Consider the following 23429-nt stretch of genomic DNA (forward strand, 5'->3'; position numbering starts at 1 on the left):
TTATAAACTATCTACTATATAACCATATTATATAGTATTTTAAAATTTTTAATTTTACAGTAATATTTTAAAATTTTATTAAGTTTATATTTATTAATTATAATATTTAAATAGATGTGAATCGAAGTTTTTCTTACGTTAAGAATCAAAGCTCACAGGTTTTGGAAAACAAAATAGTAATCAAATTGTTGTTTTCTTTCTTTGCAAAAGATTCATAGAAAGAATATCTTCAATACAAAATAGAATGTTTAAATATATCATAATTTCTGTTTCCATATTGATTTTGCTGTATTTTTTTTTAAGTTGGAATAGTATGTGAAATATTTAGTAAACAAAATCTGATGTAATGCTATTTTTGGAAAATTTTTAGGGATTAACTTTGTAAATATATATAAATAAAAGGGTAGAACCCAAAAATATAATTAAAAATATATATATATATAGATATTTGGGTTGTATAAAATAATATCGTAATAATTGGCTGTTTTAAAAACTAAACTTATGGAAAAATATGAAGACAAATCCGTGCGTAGCACGGAACAACTCCTAGTATTATATATCTTGAAGCTAAGTACGTACCCTTGTTTAATTTTCAAGTTGGCTCTATATAATATGTTTCTTGGATGTATGGTATTGCTTTGTGAGTTAGCTTTCCAATAGAATAATATTTTTAAAGGATAGTTTCTAATCCATTAAAGAACAGAAGGAAGAGAGGGACAAAACAAGAAAAAAAAAAAAGAGACAGAGACAGAGAAAAAAAAAACTTGAAAAAAATATCAAGAGAGAGAGAGAATGATGCAAACGAGTCTGAAAAGTGCCAAATTTGCAGATCAAATATTCAATGGTGCCATTTAGCCAAGCATCTCTCGATACAGAGATAATGAAGATGAATCAAGCATTGTTGTTTGTGCAAAGCTTGTGGATCAATTGCACAACGTCATCGGATGAGTCAAGGAAATAGCGAGCCTTTGTGTACGTTTGTCCAATAGCTACAGAGAAGTAGTTCTCTCCCTTGAGGTCAATAATGGTCGATGAGACCTTCTTGGGGGAGTCACCACCTGAAGAAGGAACCGACTTAGTTTTCTTAGTCACCTCGGGCTCGAAAAAAGTGTAAACGTCTTCGTCCTGTAACATAAATCAACCCTTGAATCAGTTACATTCCATGGATATGGTTTTGATATATATGTTAGTAATTAATAATCAATAATATTGTGTTACATAATAAGAAGCTTACTTTTCCCAAGAAACAACCAATGCACAAGAGATAATCAATTGGTGTAGTCATTGACTTATTGCGCACTATGTCTCCAAGAATACGCTCCATTGCACTTCCCTAAAATAAGAGAGGAAAATGAGAATCTTTTGGGTATGGATGATATATAGAAATAGAGTATTTATTTTACCTTTGTTAAACCAACTGCATGGACTTCAACCGACTGGCCTCCTCGAACAACATCCACTGATGCATTAGAGATTGGTCCTGCCCACAAGTGTTGTAATATGTCTCTTGCTTGAGCTTTCCCGAATTCAGCATCTACAAACAAAAACAAAGATCAAGGAAACAAAGATAATAAGTGTTGGAAGTTATATGATTTATAATTGGCAAGTGGATGATTTATAATTGGCAATTATATGCTCTGGAAATGTATATCTTTTGCGAGCCATAGAAATGTAGATTTTGAAAGATAATAAGCAATTACCTGCATGTTCGTAGTTCCATACAAGGGAAGCCTCGCTTGTTTCAAAATATGATCCTGGAGTTCTTTCAGTGAAGTACTTGAAAACATGCTATAAACAGCAACCACAAAAGATAGAAGATTGCAAAGTTATCATTATCAGTAATGAGTTCTGAAATATATATAGATGTACTAACCTTGACACCATCGATCCATTCCAAATTCATGTGTTCTGTTATTTTTGTCACCCACTCTCCACTTGTATGCCTTAGAAACATTCCATTTTCCGCAGCCAGCCACATGTTATATTCTCCGAAGTTCTGGTTTTGAGTTACAATGTCAGAACATAATGAAAGAAATCAGTAAGTAAAAATTTAAATGGAAGAGGGGCAACATATACCTTATCCAATACGCTTTTTTCGCTTCTACTCAGAACAACTACTGTTGTTTTTGGATCACTGCATAATGCTTTTAGTCTTTCTTTGAGCTGATGGTGCAGCTCAAGATTCAGTCCGTCGCCTCTTCTCTCTTGATTTTTCATCGGCTGAGTGAGTGCTCCATAGAATCCCTGGACGTTTTGACAGTTACACTGATAATTAAGTGACATGCAACAAGAAAAGTAATAAGACAATCTTGATATATATATATATATATATATATATATGTGTGACACTTACAAGAACTAGCAGTCTATTGTTAGACTTTGAATATTGTTGAATCACATCATGTTCTGGTAGTTCATGTGGGACATTTCCAGCTTGTAGTTCCGCGTTAGTTGTAATTTCGATAAGTTTACTGCAAAAAATATTTGTAAGAGTCATCTACAAAAAAGTTGAGATTAAGAGAATTAATGTTCTGTTTTCCTCATACTTCATGAAATCATCTGCCCACTGTTGAGTAGAATGAGTTTTCACATATTGAAAATTGATATTATGTTTTCTCTCCTTTTCTTCGGGTGACATATTTAGAGCTTCTCCAATGGCAGTAGAGACTTCTTTAATGTTCCAAGGATTCACAAGAAGAGCTCCAGCACCAAGTGACTGTCCAGCACCTGCAAACTGAGAACCTCATACAAATGTAAATTACTTTTGAACATTATTGACATATTTGATTCATAAAGATTAACATGATTATAACAACATGTGTATTCAATTACCTCACTTAGAATGAGAACCCCTTTTTCTGCTTTTTGGCAGGCAACAAATTCAGAACTCACAAGGTTCATCCCATCTCTCAAAGATGTTACAAGTAATACATCTGAAGAAATCAGAAAGAAAATAATAAACTTGTTTGTTAGCAATCTAGCTTTACAATTTGTGAGACCAAATCTCATATGTATATATATGATTAAAGTATGGAACCAAATCATCACAAGTAGCTAGTATGACAATTACCTGTGATGGCATAAAGTGCGCATAACTGATTAAAGTCAATAGAACAATCCTGATAGAAATATGAAATATTTATTATAATTTATTAGTCAGAAGAAAAGTGTAACTCGTGACAACAACATATATAAAAGAAAATAAATAGCAAACCAGATGAATTATTGGCACAGCAGAGATAGAACCAAAACGACCGTTGATTCGTCCAACAAGACCATGGCATTGGTCTTTGATCTTTTGATCTGAAAAATAGGAGTATTGAAAACAAACACAATCCTAAGAAGTTGATGCATATAGTAGCTTATTTAAAGAAGAAGTACAGAAGAGATAGAAAAACTTACATTCACCAATACCATTTCTCGTTGGCACTGCAATCTGAAGTAACATGACTTTACCACGCCAATCTTCATTTTCCTCTAAAAATTTCTCAAATGCCTGATATTTTTGTGGAATCCCTTTGATCGTATCGAGACGATCTACACCTAATATCAACTGTCAACAAAATCAACTATGTTAGATCTTTTCCACCAATTTAAACATCAAATATCATAAGAGTATATAGATATATCTACCTTTCTACCACCAAAATCGTTTTTAAACTTCTCCATGTATTGTATGACCTCAGAGAGTGCACTTGTGTTTATAAACCTCTCAGGCTCTATCCCAATTGGAAACTAAAACCCAAACATATGATGAATTAATTACAAAATGAGATGATTAAGATTAAATCATACCATATAATCAATCTTAAGAGATTTCAAGACGGGTCATTACAACAGCTACTTGAGTGACTTTGCCCTGATCCACAACTCCTTCAGATGTTGCTTCAATTCCAAGAATACACATGCATGCATTCACAAAATGTCTTGCAAAGTCATAGGTATGGAAACTATAAAACAAAAACAAAAAGCATAGATTATAAGTACTTAACCCTTTTTTATTAATCCAAAATGAATACTACACTATTAAAAGTAAACGATATATTACTCACCCGACTAAATCAGCAGCAAGAACAGAGCGAAGCAAGTCGGATCGCGAGGGCAACGTCTTGTACATCTCGGAGGAAGGGAATGGTGTATGGAGAAACCACCCAACTTTCATCTTACTGTTGTATTCCTTTAGATACTGAGGAAGAAGCATAACATGATAATCATGGCACCAAACGACATCTCCATCTTCATAGTGCTCTTTTACGACATCAAAAAAGATTTGATTCGCTTTCTTGTATGCATCATACTGTGACTGGTATGTTATGGTTGCATCGTTGCGATATTCTGGTGGCGTTCCCAAGTAGTGAAATATCGGCCACAGAATATTGTTGCAGTAGCCATTGTAGTATTGATCACACACTTCTTCCAAAAACACTGGGATACATCCCTGCAAACCAAACCAACACTTCAAATTAAATCATCATATTTTATATTAAAATGAGCAGATATTTTATTATTATTTTATATCCAAATGAAAAAACACAAACGGATTCAAAGGTCATCAAAGATCGATTTCTCCATGACTCCTCTCTTTAAATACTGCATATTTAATTTTACGTAACGGTTACATGATCCGTAATTAATTAAGTCTGTGTGTTTCGGACTCTAAAACATGACTATATACGTTACGAGATTTCGAAAACTGTATACGTACCTTTTCAGCTAAAGCAACGGAGAGTGTCTTTTTCCCAACAGCATCATGAACATCTACTCCAGGCCATCCAATCCATTTGGTCTCAAACTCTTTCAAACCTTTAAGAGATCACCACAAATTAATATAAATTAAAACTGTTTTCTTGTCTTTAATTGATTAATATCACTACCAAAGTTTGTATCTTCTTACCTAGAAGAGCACTAACAAGACCACCAGGACTCATCGTGAAAGACCATGACTCTTCTCCAACCCTCTTTGCAGTAACCGGAAGAGACATCGACACTACAAGCAATCGTGGTCTCCCCATTTTAGTTCTAGAAAAGAAGTAAAAACTATGAGAAGAATAGTCTTGTCTTTCTTCTAATTTATAATTCAGAAGCTTTTTATTTTTTATTTTATTTTTATAAACACCAATTAAGAAGCTTATTGTCTTTTGGCAGGGGGAGGGTAATAATTTAAAAAATTAGTATATGTTTCCTCTCTTTTTTAGATTACATTCACTTTTCAGTTTTGATGATGATTTGTTTCCCAATTAATTAATATTACCTTTTGAATTGCTTTCTTTTGTGAACATTTTCTCACTAAAAGTAAGAAAATTTATTATCTTATACTATTAGTAGAATAATCTACTAAATCAATTGGTCCTCACATTTTTCGACATGTATTTTAATATATTATTCTATAAACATACTTTAAAATCACTAGTTATTTGATACATTGTATAGTCATTTAACTTTATCATTTAACTCTACAATATTGCTATTTATTTGATATTAATATATTGATTTACATATTAATAAAAAAAGTAGATATCAACTTTTCTATTTACCTTTTAAATTATGGGATTTAATAAATAATTTTCTGTTATTTAGATTTCAGTAAATTAATCCAAACCAAACTGAATTTCATATTGAACATATGAACTCATAAAATAACATTTTTATTTTATTTATTTACAGGAGTACTTAAAAATTAGTCTTAATTTGCCCATACCTTTTTTAATTTTTACACATGTAATAAGCAGAATTGAATTTGCAGTTATACAACTAACAAATATTAACACAAACCATCGTACTATATACCTTTATTAAAATAATGATAATTTTCTAGTTTATTTCAAATACATTTTATAAAACAACAAAATAAATTGACAAAATAGATAATTTCATAACAACACAAAAATCCTAAAGAGTTAAATTAACAAAAATTTATTCTAGTGTACGAATTTAGCAATTATGAAGATGTTTTGGATTACTAGTTGCAATTTTGTGAAAATTGGTTTTTTGGGAAGACCGAGGAGAAGAGAGAGACTACGGTGAACGACGACAACAACAAGGAAGGATATGGCTTTCTCTCCAAACCCTCTTTCTCTAAGCGTACCCGATCCTGCTTTCGAATCTTGGCTCCGAGACTCCGGCTATCTCGAGCTCCTCGATCACCGCACATCCGCCGCCGCTTCCTCCTCTGCACCCGTATCATCCTCAGCTGCCGCAACTTCCTCTGCCTCCGACGATGTCGTTTCCTCCATTACCGGTGGTTTCTTCGCTTCTCTCTTGTCTCGGCTCGTCACTGTTTCTTCTCTTCTGACTATCAACCCTTTCTCCAAACTCTCCGCCGATGACTTTTCCGGAGATACGCCACCGTGGACCACCGGGTTCTTTGGCAATTGCGACTCTTATTCGTTCCCGTCGTCTTCTCAGCAAGCGAGCATGAGAGTTCATGAGAATATCAAACGATTCGCTAGGAATTACGCTACCCTCTTCATTGTCTTCTTCGCTTGTGCATTGTATGGTTCTGTTTACTCCTTTAATTGGATAAAGTCTAAACCTTTAGAGTTTTTGACATTGTTGGATTAGGTTAAAGTATGAATCTTGACATTGGGTTTGGAATTAAAGTGTGGATTTTTTTGGTGCTTGTAGGTATCAGATGCCACTTGCATTGGTGGGATTGTTAGCAAGCTTAGCACTTTGGGAGCTTTTCAAATACTGCAGTGATAGATGGAAGTTTGATCGTCACCCTTCCATGAGGAAGTTCTCAATCGGTATTGGTCAGTGTGGTGAGTATTTCGATTGATTTTGTTCCTTGTTTTTGCTAATTGAAGATATGAACCATGGTGGCAGCATTTGTGGTTCTGCAACTTGTTTACAGTCACAGAATGCTGAAAACGTTTTGATATGAATTTGTTTGTTTTGTTTAATCACTTGAGCTGATATTACTCTGATAAGTTTATGCTGCTCACTGTAGTAGTCTAGAGAAACTATCTAGAATGTTTTGAACTGAAACTGTAAACGGATTGATTATATTGTAGATTGAACCTTGACTCGTTTCTTTGCTTCTCCTACTTGCAGGGACTGCAGTTCTTCTGACGTTTTTGAATGTCCAAATGGCTCTTTTCTCTGCTCTTGCCGTCAGTTATTCAGGTAACTTAACTAAGCAATGGTCAAGTGTGATTTAGCTTTGTATGGCTGGCGATGACCTTTGATGCTTTCTCTTGTCTCGTTGTAGTTATGATATTGCATGCTGGGTTCAGGAAGCTCACGCAATCCAAGAAACCATCTCGAGGAAGATAAACCGCATCCACGAGAGTTTTGAATTTTGTTTATGTGATTCATCTGCAGTTTTGGAAATCAAGAGATGTAGTGTTTGGTAACTTTGAATGACAGACAGAGGCAGACAACAATAGTAGCTAGATGGTAGATTAAGAAAGTGTGAATGTTAAACATCATCTAAAAGCAAAACAAAGATCACAAATTGTAAGAAAGAAATAAAGGGAATGTTTATGAATGATGAGTACTTAATTTTTTATATAGGTAACTGATAAATTGTTATTGGCAAATGATAATAAAGATAACATATGGTTTTATACAAAAATAAACACATATCATACGGTTTAGACCAACATCCATTACATTAGGAATTTATAATCTTATAACAAAGTCTATTACATTGTCATCCTGATGACTGATTTTGGCCTTTGACAGTTCCATCTTCACCCACAGCTACACTCTGCTGATCATCATCTCCTCCTTTATTCTCTACACTCTTTGGCTTGCCTGCATCTCCACTCTTCTTGATGGCTGCATCTGTGGCTCGTTTCAATCCATCTTTGGCTGTATCCGTGGCATGACTCAACGTCACATTCGGCGCCTTACCATCTGTAGTTGTCCCCATCGCCTCTTCTTTCGGATTCTCTCTGTTGTTCCCCTGCAAAAAGTTTTCGAAGAATCAAGTGATATAATTAATATACCTCTAACGATTTTTGTATGCATCAATCTATCTTCAACGAGTTCAAAGAACGTACTTGGGATACGAAGTAACGAGAGTTTAGTAATGGTAATAACTTTATCAGCTACTGATCGAGAACTGTTGCTGTAATCCTTGTGTAATGAAGAAGCTCTGTATATGTTTATGGCTCCTCTCTTTGCTAAAAACATCGCTGCCATTTTTTACTCTCTCGTATCAACAAGACAACAACATACGGAGCCTCTCGCTCTAATGTATAAAGGACACACCGAGTGAAGTACTTTGAAGATCGAGTTAGTGTCGGAAGAAATAACACGTGGGTTCTAATTTTGCTTCTCACGTGTCCCCAACCCAAAGCGACAGGAGCAAAGGCTGATTCTTGTAGTAAATTGTGATTTGTGCTAAATGCTAATCATGCAAAGAAGAGAAAAAAATCTATACTAAAAAAAGTAGAAACTATAACCTAATTAAGGCGTCCACCTAAATTTCAAAACCATTAATAGTGATTAGACATCTCACTCATTAATATTTTTAAAATTTTTATAATTTTCTATATTAAAAATTATTTTAAACAACTTATCAGGATTTGACATGTCATTCACTAACATTTTTTTAATTTCCAGAAATTTTTAGAAAAAAGAAAATTTTAAATTTATGAAAATAAAACAACTATGTATAATATCCCACATCGGCTAGAAATTTTTTAGACAATGGTTGAGAACCAGTATAAATAAGATTAATATGTTACCAACAACGAATGAGCAGAAAAACTTAATTTATCATGCGTCTAAGTTTAAAAGTTTTATATTCGGTTTGATCCAGTTTTTTATTTGATCAAATTAAAAAGTTTCAAAAATATATATTATAATATTTAAAATTTTTAAAAGTTTAAATATTATAAATATTGAAACTTTTAAAAGTTCTTAGCTTTTAAAAAGTTTTTAAATATTATAATTTTAAAATTTTAAAAGTTTGAAATATTATAAATATTGAAACTTTTTAAAAGGTTCAAATTTTTTATTTCGAAACCTCTTAAAGGTTTAAAATATTCTAAATATTGATGGAAAACTTAAATTATTTTATTTATCTACGTTTGTGCTTTTTATTTCTTATGAGTTGTAAAACATATTTCTGTGTATAATTTTATAGATGAGTTGATATTTTTTCATTAATTTTTTATTTTTATCTTATTTTTTATTTTTATGAGAAAAAAATGATTTTGTTCTTGGAGTTTGATGGGTTAACAAGTTGTGTGGTAGTCTAAAAAAAGCTTTTTTAGTGGAAGAATATGAAGAAGTTGACGAGGATGAAGAAGAAAAAGAGTATAGCAAAAAACCAGACAGTAAAATTAATGATGATAATTACTACAAAATTTGACAATAGAAAGACAAGAAAGAATATGAAGAATAAGAAAACATTGAATAAAAAACACGAAAACATAGGTGTTAGCGATCAATTAAATATGAAAACGAGTTAAATTTATGATGATAAAATTGTTTTGTTTTTTCTGGTGGTCAAAGAAATGGTTTAGGATATGTGAGGTCATGAGTTTAATTCGGCTCGCCTGGATGTCGAGTTAAATTCATGATTTTTTTATCAAATTTAATTTTATAACACAACTGATTTTTATATTTTAAAAAATTGTGTATCTTAAATTTTTTATAAGATAATATTTTACTACTATCATTAATCATATATAGTTTTTATCAAAATATATCCACGCGTAGTAGTGTGGATTCAAAACCTAGTAAAAATAAAAAATAAGACTGTAATCTTCTAATCATTGACTCCGAGAAAGGAAATACAGGGCCCAGACCTAAGCCCAGTCCATAGATTCAAAATGTAGCAAGTGTTGATTGGATGATTGGATCTACTAGACTGCCACTAGTACCACTATTCAGAGTTCGCAAGTTTCTTACGTGGAAAATACGTAGGAGACCAATATGTACTAATGTAGATGTGATTAAAACAGGAACGATGAATGAATGATACATGGATTTATAGTATACATACAAAACAATGAAACATTTTTAAAGATCGCATACGTATACATGAACTTTTGCCCAAACTTATACATGATCAAAACCTTATCCATGATGGAGTATATAGTATATACGGTTTCATTTCTTTAACAGGAAAAGAGAAAAATCATCAAGTGAATTTGTAAATAAAAACCAGATGCAAATGTAAAACTTTTTGGTATTCTCTCATGATATAATGGAAAATGGCATATGATTCGTTGAATCCGATTCTTACCACACAAATCAATAGCTCTTTAACGCGTTTTATCCGGGGACAAAAACTTCACATAACTTCAAATCCCAAAAAAGAATACATTAAACACGTCGGCAGATACGAAGAAGCAAACTCTTCTTTTCATGAGGGAAACGAGTAGAGATACAAGATTCAATTTCTAACACGTATTAACCCCATAAAAACTGGAAAAGCTTCACTTCCCCTTTAGCCTCTCTCTTCTCATTTGATCTCCACCATTAAAAACCCCTTCATCTCTATATATACATACATACACACAAACCCATTTGTCTCTTATCTTCTTAGAAGAAAAAAAAAACTCTCTCGTAGCTTCTTGAAACCATCATGACCTTTCTAAAAATGAAAAGCCTTTCTTTCTTCTTCACCATCCTCCTCTCTCTCTCTGCCTTCTTTACAATCTCCGACGCTCGGAAGTTTAGTGTTGGAGGCAGCGGCGCGTGGGTTACAAACCCACCTGAAAACTACGATTCTTGGTCTGGCAAAAACCGTTTCCTTGTTCACGACACTCTCTGTATATCTATCTCTCTCTCTCTTTCTCCCATTCTCTTACACGTTTGTGTCATTTCATTAACTTGAGTGTGTACCTTTAGTCTAAAACTCTTTTTGATTCTTGCAGATTTTAGCTACGCTAAGGGAGCTGACTCGGTGTTAGAAGTGAACAAGGCTGATTACGATGGATGTAATACAAAGAACCCGATCAAGAGAGTGGACGATGGAGACTCTGAGATCTCGCTTGATCGTTATGGTCCCTTTTACTTCATCAGTGGTAATGAAGACAACTGTAAGAAGGGACAAAAGCTTGCTGTCGTTGTCATATCTCCCAGGACTCCATCTACGGCTCAGCCTCCTCACGCTGCCGCACCGGGAAGTTCTCCTCCGGGATCTACTACTCCCCCTGGAGGAGCCCACTCGCCTAAATCTTCCTCCCCTGTTTCCCCGACGACTTCTCCTCCTGGATCAATGGCACCTAAATCAGGTTCCCCTGTTTCTCCGACGGTTTCTCCGCCGGCACCACCTAAATCCTCTTCCCCTGTTTCCCCATCCTCTGCTCCGATGACTTCACCGCCGGCACCAATGGCACCTAAATCTTCTTCCACTGTTCCTCCGTCTTCTGCCCCGATAACTTCACCGCCGGCACCAATGGCTCCAAAATCTTCTTCCACTGTTCCTCCGTCTTCTGCTCCGATGACTTCCCCGCCGGGACCAATGGCACCAGAAGCTTCATCCCCTGTTTCAAACTCAACCGCCGTTTCTCCATCTTTGGCTCCAGGAGACTCTACATCTCTTCCGCCGTCCGATTCTCCTTCAGCAACGCCGTCAGGTTCGGCGATGGGTCCGTCGGGAGATGGTTCGGCGATGGGTCCCTCGGGAGATGGTCCGTCGGCCTCCGGTGATATCAGTACGCCGGGGGGAGCTCCAGGACAGAAAAAATCGTCGGCGAATGGTATGGCCGTTATGTCGATTACTACTACAGTTTTAAGTTTGGTTTTAGCCATCTTTATTATGTCAGCTTAAGAACACAGTTGGAGACTTGTTTCATGTCGGATTCGATTATTTGTTCTTGTGTTCATTTTAGTTTCTACTTTGTTTTTTTTTGCTTCTCCCTGTGTGATTCCGTATTATTGAGTATAGTTGGATACATGGATTGTTGTTTAGTTACTAATAATACTCAACTCTGCGTTCTAAAACATGATAACTCTAATTAGAAGTTATATCTATTTATGCGATACATATATTAATTGCATTTACTTGTGAGTGTAGAAGATTAGACTTGAAACTCAAATCTTATGTTTCTGTTTAATTTCTAGAACTGTTTATTTCCACAAGTAACTATTGTTCAAACACAAAACATAAAAATCTCAAAGATTATTAAAATCTCTAAGTAAAAAGCTAGTGGGTCTAACGAAATAGTAATGTTTAATGTGGTTTAAGTTCGTCTTAAAAATTTAGAATTGCTTAGATGGATATCATCAAGTCGGATCGTACTGAGCTGCGTTATATAGTTCAATGCGTTTACTCTTCAGAGGTAATGCAAGAAAGTTCTTTTTGATCATTTAATTCATTTACCTACCTCCACGTAAGGGAAAGACATATGGTGGTGTTTATCTTTTTTTTAATTTGTGATGCCTTTTCTTTATGTCAATATCACCCATGCAAGAAAGTTCTTTATTTTCGACTTTATGACCTTGAAGATATCTTACACAAGTCTTGCTGTGTATTTTCACTTTTCACTTCTTTTACCAAATTGAATGTTTCGCTCATTTCTCCCCTGTCGGTAGTAGAAAACTATACATGTACTACACTAGTTTTGCATTCATTGTATCTACAAACCGAAGCGATTCAGAGCGTTATGTACGTTTTAAAAAGCATTGACTATAAATACTTTTCAATCAGTTTATTATCACTATTAAAATATATATATATATATATATATATATTTCGTCTATGTGGCGATTTTCCCATTTTGAATGTTACAATACTTTGGTTCTGTTCTTGGAACAAAAACAAAAACAAAAAAGGAGACGGGAAATTAGATACATTTCGTGAGTCATTGACACGAAAAGAAGACAAAGCGAGGAACAGAAACCAAAGTGTTGTTATTGTGAGTGAGACCAAAGATATTAAAGGCGATAGCTAAGTTGCAAGGCTATTAGAGGGTACACGTGACTACTAGCAATTGTATCATCGTGACTATAGGCCCCACACAGACGGAGACACGTGGAGTATGCTACGAATCGTCCAAGTGTTTACAATTGGGCACAGTGACAATTGATGCACAATGTCCTCTCTCAGACCCACCAAGCACCTATTCCTGTCAAACATGTTCAACTGTGTGTGAAAATAACAAAAAACAAATATCATGGAGCAACAGTCATATTACTTTTTTGTCCAGATTATCTGCGTAGGAGAACAAAACTAGAGAGAAGAAAACTATAAAACTAGCCCAAAGGATAAATATGGATCTGCTTACAAGACTCACAACCTAATGAAATTCTGATCAATGTGCTATTCTATCTATGGTCTATGGAAGATGGTAATTGGTAAGGATTTACAAATATAGGACACAAGTGTTATAAATTGATGCAATGCAAGGAAACCAGAACTTCCATTGTCTTAAATTGAGCTTTTTACAGGTCTGATCTAACCAAAAAGAAAGTGATAATTGCATTCAACATTCTGTGCCATGTTCTCTCCTTCCAATCCCAATGTAGCCATGGTCCATGGATATAACAAAACTTAAAAAGACTGTTCACAAACAAAAGGAATAACCCACTTGATTCATGTTTTTTGTTACCCACTTGATTCAGATGTTTCAACTTAGTGTGGCAAGATGGTTTTATCTTGAATCTTTTCTCCGGCACTCGACTCTTTGGAACTTGTTCCCAACCTACATGATGTCTCCCTTTTCAGGGAGCTGAAGACTTATCATCTTTAGTGCGAGTTAGGTTTTTAAAAACCTGTAGGAGTCTCTGTATTCCAGTGTGGCAAATTGTCGTTTTGCGGCCAGTGATTTGGTCTTGGTTAGCCTCCCATCACTTCATATGGCCTATCTCTTGGGTGGATCTCACTATCTCTATGGTTTTAAGACCTCTTTATCTTAGTCTTAGTACTTATTGTAACTTTTGCTATTTGTACTTTAGTTGCTCTCAAGCTTGTTATCTCTTTTGTTTTAGCTTTGATCCGGGTATTGTACACTTGTCTAAGCAACACACCGTGACTTTCTTTCCTCTTGCATAAGTTAGTTGGTTGTATTATACTCTTCTTAGAATGTAGTACTTTTAACCTTGTAACTTAATTTAATTGAGTGTTTGTTGACAAAAAAAAAGAAAAAGAATAACAAAACAAGTCAAATCCTTATAACTTGCAGGGTAATGAGATAAAAAGTTCATAACCCTAAGTGAGTGTTGCCCATTAGTCTTTCTGTTAACCAAAACAAACATGGCCCTCTCTCTTTTTTTATTTTATTTTCTAAATAAACTGCGTGTCGTTTCGATCGCACAAAAACGACGCATGCTTTGTAGTTTTCCCGCCATACAACACAAAGCCCCTCCCTGAAATCGAGAAACTCGCAGTTTCTACTTTTCTAGCAGCCTCTTCTCTTCTCTTCCGGCGATGACGGCCAAGCGGAACCGTAAGAATAAGAATACCCAAGCTTCGAATTTACCCGAGAAGCCCGTCAACTTATTCCGATTCGTTGCTTCAGCAATCACGTCCTCACAGGTACGATGTTTCTGCAATTTCGAGAACAATGTTTCCGCATTTTTGATTTCTAATCGAATTAACCAGTCTCGGAATTTACTGGGCAATGCTTATTTTCTGAGTAGATCCCTAAAAACTTGTCGAGAAGTAATCTCGTGCTCAAAAGTAATGATTTTTATAACGGCGTGAATCAATTTAGGGTTTTTTTTTTTGTGGTTTTCCTATTTTGATTTCCAGGTTTCTCATAAGCCAATTTTGGAACATCTATTGTACCTTCTATTAACCCAACCAACGAATGGGGATAATTGTGACATCGCCTCACATTGTTGGAATATCAAGCTCAGTGGTGAGCAAGTGGAAAGGATCAGTTTCGAGGATGTTTGTTACCTCTCAGATGTTTTGTTCAGGGAGCTTGGTAGGAGTTTTGAATTCCTGTTCTCCACTTTATTCAAACGAAAGGCTGAGACTTGTTGTCCCAACGAAGAAAGTATTCGGTTAGCTACTCTCTTCTTAAGGTGTTGTATGAAGATCATGGCTTTTCTTTTGCCCAAACCAGAGCTGGTTCTTGAGAAAGCCAAAACAGTTCACTTAATTCTCAGTGGATTGGTTCGTGCAAGTAATGAGGATTGTTCTTTTGTATTCACGCATGACGGATTGTTAGATCCCCACCATACATGGATTGAGGTAAGTCTTGAAACTTTTTTGGATCACTTTACCTTTTTGCCAAGGGATATCTAAGTTGATGTCATATACTTAAGAAAATGTTATCTTCACTGGCTTTATATGTTCTGAATAGGTTTTAATGGATGGGATTTTGGTGAATAAGTCAATCAGAGATCTGCTGTTCCTCGTCGATTCTGCGTCCTCCTCATGTAAACTGATCCCTAAGCATCATAGGGCCAGTGTGGAGGAAATGGTTGCTACTCATTTTATCATCTCAACATCCCATGAAAAGATGAATAAAATCTGTGTTGAGAGATTATACTGGAAACAACTCAATGCAGTTAGAGCTTCTCAGTTAAGCTTGAGTGCTGTTGCGTCCTTGCTACTAAACCCGTTGATGTTTTCTGCACCAAGTTTCATCCATGCCCACGTTGTTTTACTAGTTTCTGACGCCATCGGTATTTGTATTAAGGGATTAGACCTTCACCATATTGAACGCTATATTGATGCATTTGAAAAGTCTGTGGGTTTGTATACAAGCATCATGTGTAAGAGTGAGGATGCCTCGCCCGGGAAGTTTGGTGTTCCGATGAATAAATCTCCAGTGGCTTTTGAACATCATCTTTTGCCCTCAACACTGGAGAAAGTAAACGATGTTACACTGAAACTAACTGATTCATTGGGTGCATATCAAATTAGTAATGCCAAGAGAGAAAGCAATGAGCTGGTCGCGTGTTCTGTTGCATACGCAAAGGAAAGCTTATGCATATTTGATAGCTACTGCTCAGAAAAGATGTTGTCTCAGACCTTATCAATTATTGGTTGTGTGATACTTAGAGCTAGTTCTGATGATGTCATGGACTCTGCGTTGCAAAAATACTACGCATCTAGTATGGAAAATTTATGTCTGCTTGCATCCATACTAAAGTTGATGAGTTGTTCGATGTTGCAAGCGATTCGAGTTCTCAGGAATTGGAACTTGCATCGACCTGAAGCCGTAGGTAATGTTCAAGCTTGCAAGGAATACAAGGCCCTGATGGATATTGTTCAACGTTTTGAACAGTTCAAGGTTCAATTGCCCGGTCAAAGTTTCCTACGCGATAGAATGGAATCTCTTCCTCACAGTCATGTTAAATCTAAGTGGATGCTTACGCATTTTTCAGGCTTACTGTCTGTAAGCTTGTCCCTCAAGCTTGACTTTCTAGTAAAGGGTTCCGTTTTTGGAATGGTGATATCTATGTATTTATTTATCCTAGAAGGGGGTGACTTGGAAGCACTTGGGAATTCAGTTTGTCACTCAGAAAATCCATCATGTTCGATGCCATCCAGTGGTTCTGAAATCTTGGCAGCTTCTGGTAAAGCTGAGGAGGTAACAACTGATAACTCTTTGCACATATTTTAAATTCTGCGCTTTTCTAAATGGATCAATGATTATATGGTACAGACTTCGGTAGATAGGAAACAAAGCGGGGCTGTTGCTTTGAAGTTTCACAAAATCCGAACTTTGTATTTGGGGTATGTATAGACCAGCAAATTCCTATTGATTTTCTCTTTCATAGTGGATGATATATGCGTTCATGAGATCTCTAACTGAACTACTACATGTAACTCCATGGTTGTGCAGGAAGATGTCTGAAGCTAAAGATCCAGAGAGTGGTCCAGGAGTTAGTGTTGAAGAGGAAAGCTGCAATGGGGAGAACTTTTTGTGGTGTATGGCCGGAAAAGATAAGCTGAAAAAATCCGATGTAGAGGAGTTGGCAGATTTCATAGTATGTGAGCCCGGTAAGGACTACTCCGACTGGCTAAAAGGGAGAGAACGATTTCGGAAGCAAAGGTGGAACAAGATTTTTCCCCAAAGGTGGAACAAGAAGCAAAAAGCTTGGAGAGAGAACAAACGAAAAGTGTCTATAACCAGAAAGTAAATCTTCTTTACTAAAAGAGCTACTCATGTAGAAATGTCACCACATCTTTTTTTTTGCTAAATGAAATGTCACCACATTAGTCATGATAATTATGTAGAAACAGTCTATGCTTTCAACTATTCTCTTCTTAGTAACAACCACAGATTTAATCGTGGGAATTCTATCAGTAACGCCCTTGCAAAGAGTAAAGAGAGAAAAATGAATATCAAAACTCGAGCATAACATAATGACAACTATAAGATGTAACAAAAACTGTCTTCTTCCTTCAAAGTTAAAGCCTCAACAACAGAAGAGAAAACAACAAAGAAGAGAAGATGTAGAAGTGCTTAAAAGAGTCTCTACTCGTATGTAAATGAGATGCATAGTCTTATGAGTTTTTAAAGAGTCAAGAAGGCAAAAATCCCAGTTTTTTAAGTATTCCAAACTAAAACAACGCAGCTTCGCTTAACCACACCATTCCATCTAGAGAACGTAGTAGTAACCCAAGACAAGAAGCATCAGTACCGCAAGAGCAGCTGGAGCAGCATAAACCCAGTAGTTAGTCGACTTCTTACGCTTAAGGATCGCTCTCGGGAGTGTTTCTGGTCCTCCTCTACTGCGGATCCTGTTCCTTATCGGTTTCTCTTTTAAGACTTTTTCCTTCTGCGGTTTCTCCTCCTGCACCAGAGCTTCAGTTTCTTCCTTCTCTGCCTCAGAAGCTTCGGGAACTTCCTCAGCCTCGGTTTCTGTGTTGCCTCCGGTCTTCTTCTTGGCTTTCTTCTCTTGCTCCTGCAACACACAAAAAAAAGATGGAGATAACTATTAGAACGGGAGAGAGAGAAGAATGCAAAGAGTCTTGAGGTACAACAACGAGAAAAAAGAAAAGGTACTTTCCTTTTTTTCTTTCTTCTCAGCTTCCTTTTGAGCTCTTATAGCAGCTTTAGCAGCAGCTTTCTCCGCGAGCTTCTTCTTCCTTTCCATGGCTTGCTTGGCTTTAGCAATCTCCTCTTGCTTTCTCATTTCCTTCGCCGTAGCTGCATCAACCGCTTTTTCTTCCTTCTGCGGCTTTCCAAGACCATATACTTCTTCTTCATCATCATCATCAGTCACAACGTTCTTTACTTTTACTGCATCTTTAGCTTTCTCAGTCTTTTCAGCTACACTAGCATCTGGTTTAGGTGCAGAGACTGGTTCCTCCTTTTGCTGTGGCTTTGCCTTGGCTTTAGGGACAACCTCGGCTTCAGAAGGCGTTGCCTTTGATGGTGGTACCTCTGGAGCAATCAGAGGCTTCTCTTCGGGATTCCTCATCCGTCCATCTCTGCTCAGCTGCCTAGNCGTGGGAATTCTATCAGTAACGCCCTTGCAAAGAGTAAAGAGAGAAAAATGAATATCAAAACTCGAGCATAACATAATGACAACTATAAGATGTAACAAAAACTGTCTTCTTCCTTCAAAGTTAAAGCCTCAACAACAGAAGAGAAAACAACAAAGAAGAGAAGATGTAGAAGTGCTTAAAAGAGTCTCTACTCGTATGTAAATGAGATGCATAGTCTTATGAGTTTTTAAAGAGTCAAGAAGGCAAAAATCCCAGTTTTTTAAGTATTCCAAACTAAAACAACGCAGCTTCGCTTAACCACACCATTCCATCTAGAGAACGTAGTAGTAACCCAAGACAAGAAGCATCAGTACCGCAAGAGCAGCTGGAGCAGCATAAACCCAGTAGTTAGTCGACTTCTTACGCTTAAGGATCGCTCTCGGGAGTGTTTCTGGTCCTCCTCTACTGCGGATCCTGTTCCTTATCGGTTTCTCTTTTAAGACTTTTTCCTTCTGCGGTTTCTCCTCCTGCACCAGAGCTTCAGTTTCTTCCTTCTCTGCCTCAGAAGCTTCGGGAACTTCCTCAGCCTCGGTTTCTGTGTTGCCTCCGGTCTTCTTCTTGGCTTTCTTCTCTTGCTCCTGCAACACACAAAAAAAAGATGGAGATAACTATTAGAACGGGAGAGAGAGAAGAATGCAAAGAGTCTTGAGGTACAACAACGAGAAAAAAGAAAAGGTACTTTCCTTTTTTTCTTTCTTCTCAGCTTCCTTTTGAGCTCTTATAGCAGCTTTAGCAGCAGCTTTCTCCGCGAGCTTCTTCTTCCTTTCCATGGCTTGCTTGGCTTTAGCAATCTCCTCTTGCTTTCTCATTTCCTTCGCCGTAGCTGCATCAACCGCTTTTTCTTCCTTCTGCGGCTTTCCAAGACCATATACTTCTTCTTCATCATCATCATCAGTCACAACGTTCTTTACTTTTACTGCATCTTTAGCTTTCTCAGTCTTTTCAGCTACACTAGCATCTGGTTTAGGTGCAGAGACTGGTTCCTCCTTTTGCTGTGGCTTTGCCTTGGCTTTAGGGACAACCTCGGCTTCAGAAGGCGTTGCCTTTGATGGTGGTACCTCTGGAGCAATCAGAGGCTTCTCTTCGGGATTCCTCATCCGTCCATCTCTGCTCAGCTGCCTAGAATCAAGTGATGCCAAGCTTCTCTTCTCATAATCTTCTCTGAAATTCTTCTTACTGCACCAAAGAGAAATAAATTTCTCAACCTCGGCATTGGAGAGCGCCTCAACCTCGGTTATGTTCTTTTGTGCAGCCAAGTCTCTAGCTTTGTTCACCACAGTACGGTTTTGGTAATAGCCAGAGTTCTGTATGAGAGAAAAGAATACAAAATTGTAAGATTATTAAATCGCACAAATCATTTGTCATCACAAGAAAGTGCCCAAAAGTATGTGCTTTGTACCGTCTCATCGCGTTGCTTCCTGAGCTCATGAATGTTTGAATAAGCTTTGTCTCTCTTCTCGCTCACATTCTTCAGCTCATTCTCCAACACCTGAATCTCATCTTTTGTTGCTTTCAGCTTCTCACTCAGCTCATTAATCCTTGCTGAAATTGCTTGCCTCTCCTTTTTCACTCCGTCCAAACCAGCACCCATTAACTACAAAAAAGCATCACAAAAGCAACATATGAAACCAATACTATAACTGCATGAATCCAGAGTACACGACCACAACTCTCTTACCTTAACTTGACCTTGGATATCATCCTTCTGACCCATAGATTCTTTGATTTTGGCTCTCATAGCCACATTAGCAATGACCTTATCTCTTGTCCCTTCAAGCAGCCTGATCTCTTTAAGAAGCTGCTTCTCCTCGGTCAAAGGAATGCTTTCATGTTGAATCCGATACTTGTAGCTGTAAATCTTCATTTTTCCACAAAGCCAAGCAAAATAAGAATCAAACAAAGGCCAATTTAAAGCTATCTAAGAAGGTCTTAAGAGTATCGAGTGAACAAAAGTAGATATTAATTACCATATTATCCAGCTCTTCCTCAGAAGAACAGATAGCGGGACCACGAGCACTCCCACCATCATTGTTCCTTAGCTTTCCCAGAGCTTGCTGCAAAGGTTCCATTTCCTTTCTTTTCTCATCAAACATCGTGTTGAATCCCTTACGCTCTGACTTCAACGGGTCTAGCAGATCAAATAACTTTGATCTCTCGGTCTACACATTACCCAAAATCACATTATTAGCAGTCACAAAATAAATAAAACAAAAGAGATATGATATTCCTATACTGTATTATTAAAAAGACACAAAAACACTTACCCTCTTAGCTCTTAAGTCGTTCAAAACTGCACCTCGAGCTTTGTTCAATTTCTCAAGCTCTTTCTCAGCAGCTTCAAGCTTAGCTTTCATTTTGGGGTCCTTCAAAGAATGGTATCTGATAAAGTAGAAAGAGTGGATCTGCCTGGCCGCAGGCCACTCTTCAGCTGCATCTTTAGGTACATCAGCGTTCAACACTTTGTTATTAGTCTCTTCGGCTTTCTTAGGTGGCTCACCGTGTGAACCAAACTTGATGGAGACTTTATCTCCTTTGACTTGGTCAGGCTTCCCGTTCTTGTCGGGCTTCCCTTCGAAAGGAGCAGGAGCAACCTCAAATCCACCATTAACAACCTCAACGCCCATTGTATCAAACACAAAAAAACAGAGGATCCTAATACCCAAAAATGAAAACATGAGTTAAAAACATGTAACGGATCGAGAAAAAAACAAAGCTATGAATAAAAAATTTAAAGGATCTATTGTGGCAAAGATCTGCAAATGAGAAAAGTATTCAATTATCCAATATAAAAACAGATCATCATTTTTAGCCATCAAAATGCATATCCAGACAAGAACAAGATCAGGATCGATCCCATGAAAACAGAACAAGCAGATTCGCAATCAATCTACTGATAAGTAATAAAAACATGCGAAAGATCAAACCTTTATAAACGTCAAGAATCAAATCGAATCAAATTACTTGAAAGTCAAGAGAGATATAAAATGATTCAGACGAAGTAAATCAAAAAAAAAAAGTCAATAAGAGCCAAGGGAGGGAGGGGGAAGAGAGAATGATACCGTGACAAAGAGATCTGAGGAAGAAGAAGATAACCCAAAAAAACCAAACGAAGAAGAAGACCCTTGAAAGAGAGAAAAGGGTCGCTCGCTAAAGTAGTGTTAAGGAAAGAAATTGAGGTCAGATCTCAATCTAAATATATCACTTCCATTTCTTGGAATTTGCTTCTCTCTCTCTCTCTCTTGTATTAAAATCAGATGTATAATAGTTGTTGTTGTGTTTTTTTTTTTTACTAAACCGGTAAGATTATTTACTCGATCGTATCCTACTGAATAACACCCGATTGGGCCATTCCTACATTTGCTACCCACTTGTTTGTTCATTTTTGTCTAATTTTTTAATTAATGGGGGATTATTCGTAATCTGATTTTTATTGTCAACTTTGGAAAAACTTTTATGATGAGATTTTATTTCTTTTAGGGTTCCTAATGTTTTTTTTTTCTTTTTCTATTTGAGTAACGCATATAGCTTTTGACTAATATTTAGACAATTTCAGTTATATTTATAAATAAAGAACAACACCAAAGAAAAAAAAACATTTAATGTTGGTAGAACTGTAATTGAATGAATGAATGAAGGACATACGCTTTTACATGAGACAGTGGCGGATTTAGAGAAACAGTATTGTTATTTATTGATGATGATGGTACAAAGTCAATTATGTAAAATGTGTATGAGCGAGCCACATGCCCACTTTTAGACTAAAGTAGGTCCGTCCTCACTCCTCATGGAGAGAGTGGTCACGGATTGGAAAGTTGAATAAAAACGTGTGTGTTCAATGGAATTGTTATGTAGACTAATTAAAGCGGATCAAAATGTTAGCTAGGCATTAACTAGGCGAATAATTCTTAGCAAAAAATGTTAGATAGAAGCATTTACGACATTAAAAGTTACATAAGCATTGTATAGTCGTAAGAAGAAAAAATAATAAGTTATTACTATTCGTGGTGAAAAATGTTACCGTATGTTTTTTTTTTGTTTTTCATTTCATTATAATTTATAAACCAATAATGTTGTTGTGAAGCCTCCCTTCAATATATTCATAATTCATGAATCAAATCGTCTATGTGTTAGGTGAGGTTATGTACTTTGTCGTGGTAATTTTAGTTAATGAATCAATCTAAACAAAGAAGTTTTTTTTAAAAAAAAAAAAAAAAAAAAAAAAAGACAAAAGACAAAAAAAAAAAATGGGAAGAGGTGGGAGAGAAGAAAGAAGAAAGTAACAAACAGTTGTTAGGTTGTGTTGAAAACGTGGGAAGTCTTCTTTGGCGTTAGATGGCTCTCTTTAGGGTACCAACTGTCCACTTTGCAGCGACAGCACGTCTTCTCTCTGCCCTTGGATTGATCACACAACATGTCATGCGGATTAGATTCTTCTTTTCATCTTACCGTACATCAGTTCTAGTTCGACGTAAGCTGAATTGACCGGAATACCCTCCTCCCTTCATCACCGCCACCAAAACTTTTTTCGAAAAGATGCAAATTTCAGTTACGCTCCTTTTTATCTTCAGTTTTTTTCTTTTTCTTCTTCTTCTGTATAGTACTAAGCACTAACTAATAGAATTGCATGTTTTCGTATAAAATAGAATTAGTTCAGTCAGTGATATATATAAAAACAGTGATAGGAATGTTTTGCAGTTTCAGGTCCAAACTCCAGAGAGATGATATCTTGTGTTTTTATGTAATTTTAGAGCTTAATTCTTCATTGTTTTGTGCATATTCATGAGCATTTAGGTTGTTTAGGTTGCATTTTACATCAAATTTGTTATCTCAGATAATGGAGTAGAGATGTACAAGGAAAGTGTGCTTTGGAGCCAAATAAGTCAATAATTAGCAATATAATGGAAGACACACATTTGGATGCACACAAGATGATTGATGATTCGGAACCAGTTTGCAGTCCCTCAAAGATCGACTCGTATGAAGACCTTTCTTTGGGATTTAGCTCCAGAGTTCTTCATCTAAGTTATTGGAAATTGAGTAAGCTTTGCAATGGAGGTGATGTCAGGCC

At 36.3% G+C, this 23429-nt stretch overlaps 5 protein-coding genes and 1 pseudogene across 6 annotated transcripts; 3 read left to right on the forward strand and 3 right to left on the reverse strand.

Moving 5' to 3' along the window:
• LOC104717478 (probable alpha,alpha-trehalose-phosphate synthase [UDP-forming] 4) lies at window positions 689-5012 on the reverse strand. The gene is made up of 17 exons (XM_010435050.1): window positions 4895-5012; window positions 4706-4803; window positions 4053-4438; window positions 3836-3950; window positions 3634-3735; window positions 3403-3553; window positions 3215-3303; window positions 3071-3119; window positions 2833-2933; window positions 2547-2734; window positions 2354-2471; window positions 2077-2244; window positions 1874-1996; window positions 1701-1788; window positions 1404-1534; window positions 1235-1333; window positions 689-1125 (listed from the first exon to the last, which is right to left on the reverse strand). The coding sequence occupies exons 1-17, from the start codon at window positions 5010-5012 to the stop codon at window positions 892-894; spliced, it is 2358 nt and encodes a 785-aa protein (XP_010433352.1). The 3' UTR covers window positions 689-891.
• LOC104717479 (PRA1 family protein H-like) lies at window positions 5993-7489 on the forward strand. Its single transcript, XM_010435051.2, has 4 exons — window positions 5993-6491; window positions 6625-6761; window positions 7054-7125; window positions 7211-7489. The coding sequence occupies exons 1-4, from the start codon at window positions 6049-6051 to the stop codon at window positions 7273-7275; spliced, it is 717 nt and encodes a 238-aa protein (XP_010433353.1). The 5' UTR covers window positions 5993-6048; the 3' UTR covers window positions 7276-7489.
• LOC104717481 lies at window positions 7548-8196 on the reverse strand (annotated as a pseudogene).
• Window positions 10360-11912, forward strand: LOC104717482 (early nodulin-like protein 2). Its single transcript, XM_010435052.2, has 2 exons — window positions 10360-10733; window positions 10839-11912. Exons 1-2 carry the CDS (start codon window positions 10547-10549, stop codon window positions 11735-11737), a joined length of 1086 nt encoding a protein of 361 aa, XP_010433354.1. The 5' UTR covers window positions 10360-10546; the 3' UTR covers window positions 11738-11912.
• On the forward strand, window positions 14281-17168 carry LOC104717483. Its single transcript, XM_010435053.2, has 5 exons — window positions 14281-14443; window positions 14660-15106; window positions 15219-16454; window positions 16530-16600; window positions 16710-17168. The coding sequence occupies exons 1-5, from the start codon at window positions 14336-14338 to the stop codon at window positions 17005-17007; spliced, it is 2160 nt and encodes a 719-aa protein (XP_010433355.1). The 5' UTR covers window positions 14281-14335; the 3' UTR covers window positions 17008-17168.
• Window positions 17249-21647, reverse strand: LOC104717484 (proton pump-interactor 1). 2 transcript variants are annotated; one of them, XM_010435056.2, is made up of 8 exons: window positions 21421-21647; window positions 20626-21013; window positions 20329-20520; window positions 20040-20219; window positions 19761-19955; window positions 19481-19665; window positions 17881-18316; window positions 17249-17775 (listed from the first exon to the last, which is right to left on the reverse strand). In XM_010435056.2, the coding sequence occupies exons 2-8, from the start codon at window positions 20983-20985 to the stop codon at window positions 17470-17472; spliced, it is 1854 nt and encodes a 617-aa protein (XP_010433358.1). In that variant the 5' UTR covers window positions 20986-21013; window positions 21421-21647; the 3' UTR covers window positions 17249-17469. The 2 variants fall into 2 exon arrangements, with proteins under 2 accessions (XP_010433358.1, XP_010433357.1); XM_010435055.2 differs by lacking the exons at window positions 17249-17775; window positions 17881-18316 and adding an exon at window positions 18375-18939 and having other exon boundaries at window positions 19045-19665.

This window comes from Camelina sativa, chromosome 10 (genome assembly GCF_000633955.1).
Source record: "Camelina sativa cultivar DH55 chromosome 10, Cs, whole genome shotgun sequence".
Lineage (NCBI taxonomy): Eukaryota > Viridiplantae > Streptophyta > Magnoliopsida > Brassicales > Brassicaceae > Camelina > Camelina sativa.